At 26.7% G+C, this 16463-nt stretch overlaps 1 protein-coding gene across 1 annotated transcript; it reads left to right on the top strand.

Annotated features, from left to right (window-relative positions):
- Positions 1-12072: 12072 nt before the first annotated feature.
- Positions 12073-15226, top strand: LOC124945965 (GDSL esterase/lipase 5). Its single transcript, XM_047486509.1, has 3 exons — positions 12073-12343; positions 12452-12588; positions 14481-15226. The coding sequence occupies exons 1-3, from the start codon at positions 12073-12075 to the stop codon at positions 15204-15206; spliced, it is 1134 nt and encodes a 377-aa protein (XP_047342465.1). The 3' UTR covers positions 15207-15226.
- The last annotated feature ends 1237 nt before the right edge of the window (positions 15227-16463 follow it).

Below are 16463 nucleotides of genomic sequence, written 5' to 3'. Positions count from 1 at the left end.
ATGCGCATCTTCGACTGGTTCATCGTTGCTCGGGACGTCATTAACGTTGGGGAACATATCGTTTATAAATTCGTGCATATAACGTTCTTCATTGACCTCTTCATTAACTGTATTATTCATCTCCTGTCTCGCATCGTTGAATTCCGGCACGGCATCCTCAGACTGATCATCGTCATCATCATCATCATCATCATCATCTAAGTCATCGGCATCTTCATCGACATCGTCATTAACCACTTGAGTAGTACGTCTCTTTTCTCCATGAAAATACCAATACTCATAATGAACATTTATTCCATAAACGATGAGGTGAGTCTTCACTTCGTCTATTTCCATAAACGGCGTGTTCAAGCATTTCACGCAGGGACATTTCACGGTTTGTCGGGATGTATTCCTAACAGCATACTCGAGGAATTTGTCAACACCTTTCTCGTAATCTGGATGATCTCGACGTAAGGTCATCCAGCTTTTATCAGGTACTTCCATATTTCTAATAAAATGGAAAAACAACCCGCATTATTATTTACTTAAATTTGTCTAAATTAATTAGACTTACATAATGCTAACACAATTTCTACCTAATCTATCATTATCCAACCAAAATTCAATTTAATCTAACATTATCCAACCAAAATTCAATTTAATCTAACATTATCTAACCAAAATTCCACATAAACAAACAATAATAAACCTAACATAAATCTAACTTAAATCTAACATACATATAATCTAACATTATTTCATTCATACACATTTCAAAACAATCAATTGTAATCCAACATAATTTTATTCATACATAATTCATTCCATATAACAATTCTAACCTAAAATCAAATCTAATTCAAACCCAATCTAATTCAACACAAACCTAATCTAACATAAATCAAACATAATACCTAATCTAACATAAATCAAATCAAACTTAAATCTAACATGAAAATCTAACATAATCTAACATAAATCAAACATAATACCTAATTTAACATAAATCAAATCAAATCAAACATAAATCTCGACTTAAATCTAACATGAAAATCTAACATAAATTTAACATTAAACTAACCTAACCATATAATAAACCAACAAGAACTAACCTTGCACAAAAAGAGCGACGAAGAAGAGCAGTGGATGTAGCGACGAAGAAGAGCAGCGGATGTAGATCGACGGGCGGGCAGCGGGCGACTAAATTCCTAATCCAAACCTAATAACAATAACCAACATTAATATAACCAAATATTCATTAATCAAATCAAAACAACCTAATATATAACATATCATTACTTAATCTAACCAACATTTCAAAAATAAATCTATTAATTAAACAATAAACTATTAATAAAAAACCAATTCCAAATCCAAGGAAATAAACATAAACACATATACCTATTAATCAAACTTAATTCCCACCTAATTTAACCAAAATCAAACATAATCTAACCTAAATCAATCCAAATTATGATCATATATCCAAAAATAATATCAATAAAAATCATACATATGTCAAACTTAATTCCAACATAACCAAACTAACCAAACATATATTCAAAAATAATATCAATCAAATCCAAAAACATATATAATCCAAACTCAAACTAACCAAAATCAAACACAATACCAACCTAATCTAACCTAAATCAATTCAAATAACCAAATTAAACCCTAAATCTAATCAACAAATAGAACCTAAAATCAAACAATCAATATCAATCCAAAAACATATATAATCCAAACTCAAACTAACCAAAATCAAACACAATACCAACCTAATCTAACCTAAATCAATTCAAATAACCAAATTAAACCCTAAATCTAATCAACAAATATAACCTAAAATCAAACAATCAATACCAATCCAAAAACATATATAATCCAAACTCAAACTCACCAAAATCAAACACAATATCAACCTAATCTAACCTAAATCAATTCAAATAACCAAATTAAACCCTAAATCTAATCAACAAATATTAGCTAAATTAACCTAAAATCAAACAATCAATTAATATAACCACAAATAACCTAAAATCAAACAAAAAAAAATTAACCTTGAAATGCAGGCGTCGGTTGTGGCTTGAATCGGACGGAGGCAGCGGCGTCTTTTGGCGGCTGTGGCTTGATCGGACGGAGGCAGAGCAGCGGCGCGGAGCAGCGGCGCGGAGTTTAGGCGGATGTTGATTCGAAGGGGCAGCGCCGTCGTCGTCTTCTATGGAGGCGTTGTCTTCTACGGCGGCGACGTCTTCTACGGGCGTTATCTTCTTCAGCGCGGAAGCGAGCGGCGGCGGGCGAACTGATCGGGGAGAGAGAAAGGAAGGAAAGAAACGGGGGAAGAAAGAAGAGAAAGAGATAGGTTTTTTTAATTTAAATATGTCAATTCCGAAAGTTTTATATAAAACTTTCGGAATTGATAAGGGTCATTTCCGAAAGTTTTACGGAATTGATAAATGTCATTTCCGAAAGTTTATATAAAACTTTCGGTTTTCATGGTTATTTCCGAAAGTTAATTATATAACTTTCGGAATTAACAATTCACAAATTGTTAAATTAATTGGTTTCTCACCTTCTAATGACCTTGAACAACATTAATTTAACAAATTTGATATCCTTAAAATATTCTCCAAATCCATATGATCAAACATTACACACATTCATAAGATAATCAAACATAAACATTCATATACAATTCTCTATATAATCAAACACAATTATAAATATTTTAACATAAAACACAATATTAATTTTTAAAATATAACCCACACTTGATTATATTAGTTAGGAGTCTATATTGGAAAGAAAAAATACTTTAATTTCAAAAATTGTCAAGTGATAATTCCGAAAGTTATATAATTAACTTTCGGAAATAGATATCAAAACCGAAAGTTTTATATAAAACTCTCGGTCTTGAGAAGTGTAAAAACCGAAGGTTTTTATAAAACTTTCGGTTTTGATAGCTATTTCCGAAAGTTAATTATATAACTTTCGGAATTATCACTTGACAAATTGTTAAATTCTTTGGTTTCTCACCTTCTAATTACCTTTAACAACATTAATCTAACACATTTGATATCCTTAAAATATTGCACAATCCATATGATCAAACATTACACACATTCATAAGATAATCACACATAAACATTCAAATACACTTCTCTATAATAATCAAACACAATCATAAACATTTTTATATTAAACACAATATTAATTTTTAAAATACAACACACAATTGATTATATTAGTTAGGAGTTAAGATTAGTTGGTTAAAAACAAAATAATTTAACAAATTAGGAAGTGTTAAAACCGAAAGTTATACCATTAACTTTCGGTTTTTATGTGTATTTGCGAAAGTTTTGAATAAACCTCTCGGTCCTAACCTTAAACAGAATGTTTTTACCATTCCCCATACTTAGAAAATTTTCAGATTTTTTTGAACTAGGGTCAAAACCGAAGGTTTTCAAATAAACATTCGGTTTTTACCCTTCCCCATACTTAGAAAATTTTCAGATTTTTTTAAACTAGGGTCAAAACCGAAGGTTTTCAAATAAACCTTCGGTTTTTACCCTTCTCCATACTTAGAAAATTTTCAGATTTTTTTGAACTAGGGTCAAAACCGAAGGTTTTCAAATAAACCTTCGGTTTTTACCCTTCCCTATACTTAGAAAATTTTCAGATTTTTTTAAACTAGGGTCAAAACCGAAGGTTTTCAAATAAACCTTCGGTTTTTACCCTTCCCCATACTTAGAAAATTTTCAGATTTTTTTGAACTAGGGTCAAAACCGAAAGTTTTCAAATAAACTTTCGGTTTTTACCCTTCCCCATACTTAGAAAATTTTCAGATTTTTTTAAACTAGGGTCAAAACCGAAGGTTTTCAAATAAACCTTCGGTTTTTACCCTTCCTCTTAATTAGAAAATTTTCAGATTTTTTTAAACTAGGGTCAAAACCGAAAGTTTTCAAATAAACCTTCGGTTTTTACCCTTCCCCATACTTAGAAAATTTTCAAATTTTTTTAAACTAGGGTCAAAACCGAAGGTTTTTAAATAAACCTTCGGTTTTTACCCTTCCTCTTAATTAGAAAATTTTCAGATTTTTTTAAACTAGGGTCAAAACCGAATGTTTTCAAATAAACCTTCGGTTTTTAACCTTCCCCATACTTAGAAAATTTTCAGATTTTTTTAAACTAGGGTCAAAACCGAAGGTTTTCAAATAAACCTTCGGTTTTTACCCTTCCCCATACTTAGAAAATTTTCATATTTTTTTAAACTAGGGTCAAAACCAAAGGTTTTCAAATAAACCTTCGAGTTTTACCCTTATAAATTTTTAGATATTTTTAAACGAGGGTCAAAACCGAAGGTTTTCAAATAAACCTTCGGTTTTGGCCATGCTGTTTTTTTTTAAAAAAAAAAGATGAAAAGTAAACAAATATAACATAATTAATTAACAACATATTAAAACCGAACCAAACCAAACATAATAATAATAATTCGTGAATATTAAAACAAAACACATAAAAATATTGTCATCGTTCGTACGGAAAAATAAATAAACACATAATTAATCTAGAAATTATTAGATGGGGTGGGAGGAGGGGGTGGTTGATTCAGTCGACTCCTTAACAATACAAGTTCTTGTTCGAGATTCTCTAATCTCTGGGCCATTTCGGCCCTGTCCGCTTTAATTTTACTAAGCAATCGGCCTCTTTCCGCATCCCTCAATCAAATTTGTTCCATTTCCAGCGTCATCTGTCTCACATCTTCCTCACGTGCCGCAATTTCTGATTGTGCTATCAGATTCTGGTAACACGGATGCAATTTCTCCGGTGTACGTCGAAGTCTCTTCCATGAATCACCTATATCCTAAATGCATTTCAGATATATGTATATATATATATATTAATCAAACAAAATAACGTAAACTAGCATAAATCTAGATAATATATATATATAAACTTAAGAAATCTAAATCTCATAATAAACAAAGCAAAAAAAAACAAATGAAACAAACCTGAACGAGAGAAGAGAAGAACCGGCGTGTAGGAGGCTAGGCGGCTGCGGCGCGGGAGAGAGAGAAAGGAGAGATGAGTGGAATGAAAAAGAGAAGGGTTAGGGTTTGTATTTATAGAGGTAGATGCCGAAGGTTTTCATATAACTTTCGGTTTTGATATTAGTCAAAACCGAAAGTTATATGAAAACCCTTCAGAAATAACCATTACCAAATTTAGAATTTTTTTTAATAGAGCAAAATCGAAGGTTCTTTGTAAAACTTTCGGAAAAGAGAATTTCAAAAAAGGTAAAACCGAAGGTTCTTTGAATAACCTTCGCAATTAAAAATCCCTGGGATTTCAAAACCGAATGTTTTTGTAAAAACCTTCGCAATTAACCCACATCCAACACTTAGAATTTTTTTTGGTTTTTTGGGAAGGTAAAAACCGAAAGTTCTACAAAGAACTTTCGGTAATAATTATTAAACCCGAAGGTTTTACACCCCCTCGGAATCTATTTTTACTACCGAAGGATTTGTTCCTCTCGGGAGTATTTAGGAGAGTTTTATAAAACCTTCGGAAAAAACCGTCGGTAAAGGTCCTTTTTTTACTAGTGCTAGTTTACTATCTTTTTTGTATTCTTCCTTCTTTAGTAGGTTTCAATCTTGAAGATAATGTATATTCCATTGGACGGTTGTTTGTTATATTTTCTCTTTGTTAAGCACAATCTCTCATTTCTTTGTATGCATCAGTAGCTTTGTGATTGGATTTTTAAGCCCAAAGAGATTTGCTCTTTCATTATACATAATCTTCCATATTCCTTAATTTTTTTTCCTATTTTTCTATTTCAGTTTCACCATTATTTTGAACAGCAACTAGTTCTTTACCTTTGTTGTTTTGCTGTACAATTTTTTTACTATCCTGTTGATTTCATTTTCAGCCGGCTCCTTTATATCTTCAAGAACAAATTCTTGTATTTTTTATATTTATTGATTTTCTTTCTTCTCATTATTATAGAAGAACTGAGCAATGTAGTAATAGAGCAATTACATAACATGGTAAACTAGAAACTCTAATTACCCCTTTAGACCGTATGACAAAGACCTGTATTACCACGACCGTAAAAGCCTAGTTTCGACTGTGACTTAGTGAACATGACCTTAAGATCATGCCCCACGAACGAGATCCGGGAATGACCGTAGACTAGCTACCGAGTGATCTTTTTCACAACTCAACTACCGTTCCAGAATATAACCGCATTCGCGATCCAAAGACCACGACCAAAGATTGTTGACGTTGATCGTGTTGATTGTGCCGATCGTGCTGATCTTAAAATATAAAATTAATTGATTAATTAACATAAATTTAATTTAGAAAGTAACTATAATTATATTAAGATTATTGGATGTTGTTTATATTGAAACCTAGAAGAAAATTGATTTGAATCTCAATTTATACACTATCGTTTTCAAATTAATTGTCTATTTTAATTTTGTGTAATAAGTTCTTATATGAATTTTAGAAAATAAATTTATTAATTTGAGATATTTTAAAATTATGAATTAGGGTAAAAAATTAGTAAATACAAAATTAAATCATTAAGTTTAATAAAAATCTTACATTTAAAAAAAATACAAACAAATTACTTTTACTTTATATTTTAACAATTTTAAAAATTAATTATATTTATGATAATAAATTTAATAAAATATAATTTTGAAAAATGCACTATATGACAGTAACATCAAGTAATTTTTTTTAAACGGTTAAACCATTTCATTAAAATTCATAAAATAGAATGGTCAATAATCAAAGCTAGACAGACTCTAACTATGATTAAAATATGACAATTAAATGACCCTAAAGAACCTGATTAGTAGCAATCAAACATACGAGAAACATAGATTATAAACTGTATCAAATCTTAATTATTCCAATCATTATTTTTATTAATGTACCAACCTGATGTTTCAACAGGTTGTCTTCATTTTTTTCTTTCACTTGCAATGAAAGGGGGATAAACTGAAGAGGTTGATGGATACTACATATTCTCATTTTGATTTTTTTTTATATATAAACTCGTTCTGATTTGATAAAAAGATTTATTCTTTAGGATTTATGGGATTTTCACTTTATTGTTCTTAACTTGAATTTCGATATCATTGTCTTTATTTCTTTCAGCTTCAACTTTAAAATCCTCAACAACTTTGGATTCCTCTATATCAACCTTGAAATTCTCTTCTTCCTCTTAATTATAGTAACTAAGAGGATTTCGTGCGTATTCAAGGTTTAAAATTCTTAATAAATCAAAAATAATATAGTAAAATAAAAAATAGAACACTCTTATTTAGCATTTTATTCACTTCAGTAAAACAACTTATCTTTTCACATATCTCATGACATATTTTTTTCCCAATGAACTTTTTATCTCGTGACCTTACACTTTCACTTTGGTTAATCAAATATTTGATTCATTTTTTTTAATATTTAGCATCGTGACCTTACACTTTGGTCAATCAAATATTTGATTCATATTTTTTTACCACTTTCAATTGTTACCGACCTATTATTCATCGGCATGCTACATTCCAATCACACTTGGCTAAATGGTTGTACTTGTTTTGTTATATATGTTGCAAGTTCGAAATAGACATATAGCATTTTTAATTTTACTTTTTAACCGTTTTAAATTTATGGACTGGTCAACCCACAATCCGACTCAAATATTCATTTACTCTCACATATATATCTAAATTAACCACAGTTCTCGACTTATCAATCCGGACACTTTGAAATTAAGCATCATTATATAAATATATATATAGGGATGGCAATGGGGCGGTTCGGGGCGGGGAATGCAATTACCATCCCCGCCCCGTTTTAATTTCGGGGAATTTTTAATACCATCCCCGCCCCGTTCGGTTTTTTTTGATTTCGGGGAATCCCGCGGGACACCATTAATAATTTTTATTTTAAAAAAATAAATAAAAATTAAACAATAAAATTATATAAACGAATTTTTTAATATAATATATATTGTAATATATTAAAATTTTATATTATTATAAAGAAATAATTTTAATATTCTTATAAAATATAGTAAATAAATAAATATATGGGTGTTTTAATATATTTAATTATATTTATGGTATTCGGGGCAGAATCGGGGTGAAAACGGGGTGAAATTGGGGCGGATCGGGGCGGGGAACACAAATACCATCCCCGCCCCATCTTTGTTCGGTTTCGGGGAAAAACCGTCCCAAACGGGGCAATTCGGTTCGGTTTTCGCGGGGCGGTTTTAAATTGCCATCCTTATATATATAATGGTTAGTTAAAAAGTTGAGCTTATATTGTTAAAAATGTCTCGTATTTATTAAATTTGGTGTTGAATTTAAAATATAAAATCTTATTAATTAGCCTAATTGGTTAAGGTGTTGTATTTGTTTTGTTTTGTTATGTTATGTTACAAGTTCAAAACATATAAGTATTTTTTAACTTTATTTTTAACCGTTTTAATTTTATGGCAGGTTAACCCACAATTCGATCAAAGTATGCATTTACTCTCATATCTATCCAAATTAACCACAACTATTAATCTACTAATCCGAACCCTTAGAAATTAAGAATTATTATATATATAACATTGTAAATTTTATTTAAAAAATATTTATTTAACTCAAAATCAATTATATTAATAGTAAATATTATTGTTATTCTTCTAGTTGTACATTTAAATAATTTGGTTTTTATAATCATTAGAATATTTTTTTAGTTTATTTTTCCAACTGCACATTTAAATAGTATAAATTTTCAAGATCAGATAAATTGGTAAAATAAAAGAGATTGAAGAAGTAAATGATTCTTTAAATCTAACTATTAATCTTCACTTATTTCTAAAATAACATTAAAGATATTTTGTTATGACAAGATTTACTACAAACAAAACGGGCATTGTCATGAGATATTTTCTTTGTATAAGTCCAGTAGTTTTCCTCAATATCTTAATTCATTACCCTGTTATACAAAAAAAATAGGAGGATTCTTTGGTCTACCTGGTGGTTAATGGTTGTTGAGATGCTAAGTAGATAATTGTAAAAATGGTTGAAAATATGGTTTCTCATTCACATAATTTTTTAATGAATTATATGAATTGAATGGAAAATAGATTATTTTTAGACAAGATTTATCATGAACTTTATTTTCATTTTCATGGCATTCACGAAAATAATGAGTGAAACATCCCATTAACATCTTGAGCTTTTGTCAAGGAACTAGGTTGACCATTTGGGTTAGTTTCAAGTTTTGCAATTTGTGTTGGGAGGTTAACGAGTTAAACAATTATAATTTGAATCTGACATATTTAGTAATTCGGGTCAAAATTTTTAAATTGAACCTAACTTGTTTATTTGTGATTGATCCGAACTTGACTCGTTTGACCCGATTTACCTAACTCAACTCGAATCAAATTCAATGTAATTAATTCACATTTTTTGTTTCAAATTAAAATGGCATCAATACAAAATAAAAATGAAGTTAAATCACAAATACATCTATATAAAAAAAATACAAAAGAAAATAAGTGAATGAATAAGAAAAAATAACACAAAAATCAATAAAAGAAACTGGTAAATATGTTATCGGGTCTACTTTGGGTCATGTCAGCTCGACCCGATTTTAACATGTTTATTAATCAGGTTAAACAGGTCGACTAGATTTTGACTCGAACAAAAAAATACATAACTCTAACTTAATTATTTCGTGTTCGGTTCGGGTCATGTTTTCGTGTCGAATTCAAAATTACGGGCCATACAAATAACTAATCCGTTTAGATTATTCTTTTTTATATAACCAGTTTAGATTATTCTTTTTTATATTTACATTTTAATGTTTAGTTTTTATAAAGAAAGCAAGTTCAGAAGAAGAAAAAAAATCAAGTGAGAGTAAACTTGAAAATAAATAAATAAATAAAATAATAATATGTAACAAGATATTTTCAAACTTAGGGTATTTTTTTTTAAAATTTTAAAAACATCCAACAAAAATCAATTTTTCAATCGATCACTACTTAACATTCATATCACTCATTTTATTAACTAAAATATTAAAATATCCTTTATTTTAAATTAATATTTTTTATTTTATTTATATATATTAATACTTTTAATTTTTTTTATCAAAAATAATTATTATCATTTTAAAATAATCACTAATAATTATTTTTTCCTTTTACGTTATTTAAAAAAAAAACTCAAGAAGAAGCCTTGGATGTGATATAAAAAAAATCTTGTAATCACATTACAACTAATATAATTATTATTATTATTTTTAAAAGATTGAGATATAAATCTACTATTAATAGGTAATAATTTATTTATTTTTGTTATTTCATCCCAATGTTTATGTAGTCAATCTAGTTTCATCTTCTAGTTACTTTGATCTTGCATTTTATTTACTAAAAATATATTTATTACAACTTACTTTCTTTCTTTTTTTAACAATGATCAAATTATTAATTTCATAAATTAAAATAAATAAACATTATAATAATTTAACTAATTAAAAAGTCAAATAACATATATATATATATATATATATATATATATTTTAATAGTTGTTTTTCAAATCTAAACAAAATTTCAAATAACCCATCAAACAAGCTTAAAAAAGAAATGTGCAATAATAATTTATTGATTTATTATATTGTCATTTTATTCTTAAAATAAAATATACAGTATTTTAATATTGGGTTGAAAATTTTAAATAATTAAATAAGTAAGAGGCGATATTGTGTATACAAAATCCAATATCATATGAATTCTTTCTCTGTCACACATGTTTTTATACAATTATAATACTAGAATTTAGATCTCATAATCTCTTTGACTTTCTCTAATCTAATATCTTCGCGAGAAGCACAAATACCATTTTTTTTATTGATATGAATAATATATATGAATTGTATATATATAATTTGTTTGATGTTTTATATACTAATATAAAGATACTAAAGATTTTAATAATTTAGTTTATTAAGATATATATACTTCACATATTTTAGTTAAGAGAACATATTATATACAAACATATTATTGATAATATACTTATATATAAATCATATAAGCAAATCTCCATCATTCATACTTTTTTACCTCTAATTAATTCTCATTTTTATTTATAATTACCTACATGCCCATGACCAAGCCCAACCTTAAGGTTGAATAATCATAGGTTGTTCTATGCAATTTTCTTTTAAATGATATAAAGATGTATATTAATAGTTTAATATATAAATAAACAAAATTATTTAGTTTAGTCAATTAAGCTTTATGACTATAAGTTAATAGTTAAGACCTAAGAAATGACATTTTTTTAAGTAGCACTTATATGACCATTTAAAAAACTTCATGGAGCTTTTAAATAACTTTGTTCCTTGTATACAATTTTATGTTAAATTAAAAATGAAAGACATGTATGTGTACTATTTAGTCAAAATTAAAAGACCATTGAAATTATTTTTTATTAAAATTTATATAAACTAATATTTTTTAAAATTTAAAAAGATGGCATATTTCTTAATGGGTTAAAATTTATATTAATAGTATTGTTAAAGATTTTACTAATATTATGAACAATTTCATTATTGTGATTTGACAGTTAAATATGAAGAAGTTGTCTAAGTGATATATTATTATATAGTTAATTAATTTTCATATAAGAAAAAACTCATTTTGTTTATTTAATTTGCATCAAAAAAAATTTAGCCATTTCCTGAAATTTCAAAATAGAAAAAAAAAATGGCTTATCATTAAAGAAAGGTAAATTTTAAATTTTTACCAGAAATCACTATACTTAATATAGAATCTTAATTACTACTTTTTTTTTTTTTAATAATGAATGATAAATATCTTTTACATTGAACATTTTTATAATCCACTTGTCAAATAAAACACTAAAAATAAATATATTTAATCCTAAATCCAATTAAGTCCAAGTCAACGAATCCCCAAAATTCAATTTAATATAATATAATAAATAATGTTATGATAGTTGAATAAATGGTAAGATACTGTTGCAAGTAAAAAAGAAAAGAAAAGAAAAATGGCAACTTCTCTCTCCTCCAAATTTTATTTCCTTCTTCTTCTTCTTGTATCTCAAATACTCGCCGTTGCCGTGGAATGTCGCCGGCATGATAAATCCGGCGTATCGCCTCCTATTTTCATCTTCGGCGACTCTTTTTTCGATTCCGGTAACAACAATTATATTAATACGACGACGCTTGATCAGGCTAATTTCTGGCCTTACGGCGAGACTTTTTTTAAATTTCCAACCGGAAGATTCTCCGACGGCCGTCATATCGCCGACTTCATTGGTAATTATTTAATTATTAAAGAATGTAACATTGTGATATATATATATATATATATATATAATAGCACAGTAATAAATTAATAATGTTAAATTTGAATTTTATTTGTAGCTGAATTTGCGAAAGTGGCGTTGGTTCCTCCATTTTTACAGCTGAAAAGTGAAAATAGATTTAATTATAACGCCGCCGCCGGAGTTAATTTTGCATCTGCCGGCGCCGGAGCTCTGGTTCAGACATTTCAGGGATCGGTAATTCTCTCTCTCCCTGTAATCTGTCAATGTCATGGACATAAATATCGTGACTATTTTTAGCTAGTTGCATAAAGATTAAAAATAAATAAATTTATTTATTTATTAAATAAAGAGATTTACATAAAAGAAAAAAGAAAAATAATTAAAAGAAATAGTATAACATAAAATAACTGTTGTAATTTTAATAATAAAAAAATAATATTAATATATAATAATGGTAAATAATTTAAAATAAAATTATTAATGAATTAAATAATTTTATTAATTTGGGTTGATTAAATTATTATTATTTTGTTTTGTTATTGTTGTAAAATTTTAATAATAAAGTCAAATGAAATTAACTGATTGTTTGGTTTTATTAGTATTTTTCTAAACAAAATCTGTTTGATGAATTTAAAAAAAAAATAGACTTAGGATTTATTGACTAAAATAGCTTTAAATTAATTTATTTTTTCTTTCTTAATAAATTGATTTTAAATAATAAAAAAAGGTATTTTAATAGATAAAAATAGTAGTTAGATGAATGAAATTATGGTTAAATTTGAGATAAAAAAAATTCTTAATAAAACTCAAAAATCAAACAAGTTCTAAGAGTTTTTAAATAATTATATTATTTATGTTCTTAATATAAATAAATAATTATTTATTGTGTTTGAATAAACTTTTTTTTATAGTGATTTTGCTATTTTGTATTAAAAATAAATAAATCAACTAATTGAAGATATATTATATTTAATTCATTTTTTTATTCAGAAAATTATCACATATAATTTGTCTTATTTTTGTCACTTCAATTATCTAGTGAGGTATTTAATTTAAAATTTTACTATACAAATTAAATAAATAATTTACTAATATTTTATCAATTAATTTAACTTATATAATTGATCTAGGTTTTGTTTTATAGATTTATCTTTTTAAAATCAAGTTTTATCTCAAAAATAAATAAAAACAACATCAAACAAAGTTAAGAGATTTTGATCTATCTTAATTATTTATCATATTTTGTGAGTTTTGTTTAAAAAATTAATTTTTTTTTGTTAAGAATATAAAAATAAGTTAATAGGATTATTAATTAATTTAATTTTTTAAATGTATTTTTTTTATTTAAAATTAAAATAAAATAATTATATTTAAATTGATAAAATGAATAATGTGATAGAGATAATTTTTAAATAATTAAATAAAATCTACAAAAACTCATATCAAACTAGCTCTAATTTTAAAAAAGAATTATTATTGGCTTAATTGTTAAAAATGTAATCACTAAAATATTTTGTTATATTTTATTATTTTACAAAAATAACACAACCCTCAATTATCATTATCCACATTTAAATAAAATTTTTGTCTATTATTAAATATAAGGATGACATAAACTTGATTTTCTTATATTATTTTTTTTTGTTTGATATATGTTGATAAAAATATATATTTAAATGATTTAATAGTAAATATTAACTATTTAAAATTAATTTAAATAATTATTTGTAAATAATTAATAAACAATATCAAACAATACCCGGTAGAAGATAAATACAAGACATTTATAAATAAATTCACAGTTGAGTCCTGACAATGATTGCACAAAAGCCTTTATGGGACCATGACAGTACCTTACCACTTCTCAATTATCATTTTACTTTTAACTTTTACCACAATATCTTAAAACATTTTTATTTATTTATAAATTTAAATATTAAAATATTTTTTATTTTAAAAAATAAAAAATATTTTATTATTATATATTTATACCATTTAAATATTTTTTATCAAAACATATTCCCCTCCTCAAAATTACAACAACTCAATAATAAATCATATTTATTTTAAATAAATTCAAACCGAACCAGTTTTAAGTCTTAATTACTTTTGATTTGGATTTGAAGGTAATTCCGCTTAAGACGCAACTAAAATTCTTTAAAGAAGTTAGCGAACGGTTAAGGCACCAAGAAGGTAAAACCGTGTCGAAAAAGACATTGTCAAGATCAATTTACCTTTTTGCCATTGGAACAAATGATTACATCAGCCCTTTCTTAACCAATTCAACATCACAATTTGAATCAATTGGAACCAATGCTTACGTGTCATTCGTGATTAGCAACTTAACAAGTGTAATTAAGGATGTATACAAAATAGGTGGAAGGAAATTTGGGTTTTTAAACTTAGGCCCATTGGGCTGTCTACCGGCCTTGAGAATATTGGATCCAAAAGGTAAAGGACAATGTATAAAACAGGCTACAGAATTGGCCCAACTTCATAATGAAGTCTTATACGAAGTCCTACAAAAGCTAGAAAAGGAAATGGAAGGGTTTAAATATTCATTGTATGACTTTAACAGTGCCCTAAAGTTAAGAATGGATTACCCTTTAAAGTATGGTTTAAGGGAAGGTAAATCGGCTTGTTGTGGAACAGGGGAATTTAGAGGTGTTTTTAGTTGTGGTGGGAAAAGGGTAGTTAAGACATTTCAGCTTTGCAGTGTTCCTAAAGATTATGTGTTTTGGGATTCTTTGCATCTAACTGAATCTGTTTATAAGCAAATGGCTGGTGAAATGTGGAGTGGAAGTACCATTTTGCCCTCCTTTAACTTGAAGCAACTTTTTCAATCAAATTGATAATATGTTATTTTGTTGTATTTTTGAATCCATACTATGTTAAATTTATTAAGAAAGTTATAATGGATAATTTGATTATAAAAAATATTGATTTTCATTTGTTGAATTTGAGTTCTTTGTGTTTTTAATCTTGTATTTTTATTTATTATGGAAACAAGGTAAACTTTGTTTATAGTAACTGTGAACTTAAATAGTTTTGAAATTTGAAAATAAAATGAATTTATAGATGTCATGAATTGAAACTTATGTACAAAGTAGGGATGGAATGGAGTTAGTTAAACAAACAAAAAAAAATATTAATATATTATTATTAGTTTTTTTAGTAGAAAAAAATTAGCACAGACTCTTATATTTAAGTGATTCAATGAGAATTGAATTATAATTTTTGATAACTTAATAAACATTTTTAACATTTAACTATCATGGTGGATTTAGATGATTCTAATTTGTATGAACAAAATAGTTTAATTAATATATCTAAATTTTCAATTCGTATTAAAAATGTTTTAAATTGAGGTGGATGGAAAGACGAAACCATTATTTGCAATTAAGATATCTAAATTATCGATTCTTATTAAAAGCTTTCAAAATAAAAAAAATTAACTAAATCAGACCTTGATTATCTTGAATATTCATTAAGTCTCCACATAAACAACATATATATTCTGATAATTATTCTTCATGTAATTTTTGTGAAACTAAAACTATAGTCACATAAGACCACCTAATATATATTATACACAATATCCAGTTATATAAAAGAAACAAAACTTATAATAAGTGGATGAGACATGTTTCTTCACATATGCTTAAAATTGAGAGTTTTAAATGAATTGAGTGATGTTGAAGATGACGAGGGGTTTAAGGTACTGCACCGGATATATATTTGACGACGATAATAGACGAGAAAAAAAGATCATAAGGCTATCGTAGATTTATCACATTTTGGAGCAATGGAGCATTTAGACTACACCCCAGATAGCTCTGTAAGGTAAATTCGTTCTTAAGTGAACAAGGCAAAGAAAACTTTTTATAAAAATATTTAACATTTTTTTTGGATATTTTTAAAAATAAGATTAACTAAAGAAACCGTCTAATACAACCCATAGTTAAAAATAATATACTAATTATTTTGAAGTGTAGTTGAATGATTTTTATTTTCTTTCTTTCAAAATAAACCATATTTATAATGTGAACAGCACATAACTATTCTACCAATAAATGAATATTATATCCTTTCTATATTAAAATAAAATA

This window comes from Impatiens glandulifera, chromosome 7, assembly GCF_907164915.1.
Source record: "Impatiens glandulifera chromosome 7, dImpGla2.1, whole genome shotgun sequence".
Classification (NCBI taxonomy): domain Eukaryota; kingdom Viridiplantae; phylum Streptophyta; class Magnoliopsida; order Ericales; family Balsaminaceae; genus Impatiens; species Impatiens glandulifera.
This window is presented reverse-complemented; position numbering and strand designations above follow the sequence as displayed.

Coding starts and splice junctions, on each gene's coding strand:
- LOC124945965 (XM_047486509.1), top strand. CDS start 12,073: ATGGCAACTTCTCTCTCCTCCAAATTTTATTTCCTTCTTCTTCTTCTT. Junction 12,344..12,451: donor TCATATCGCCGACTTCATTG/GTAATTATTTAA, acceptor TTTTATTTGTAG/CTGAATTTGCGAAAGTGGCG. Junction 12,589..14,480: donor TTCAGACATTTCAGGGATCG/GTAATTCTCTCT, acceptor TTGGATTTGAAG/GTAATTCCGCTTAAGACGCA.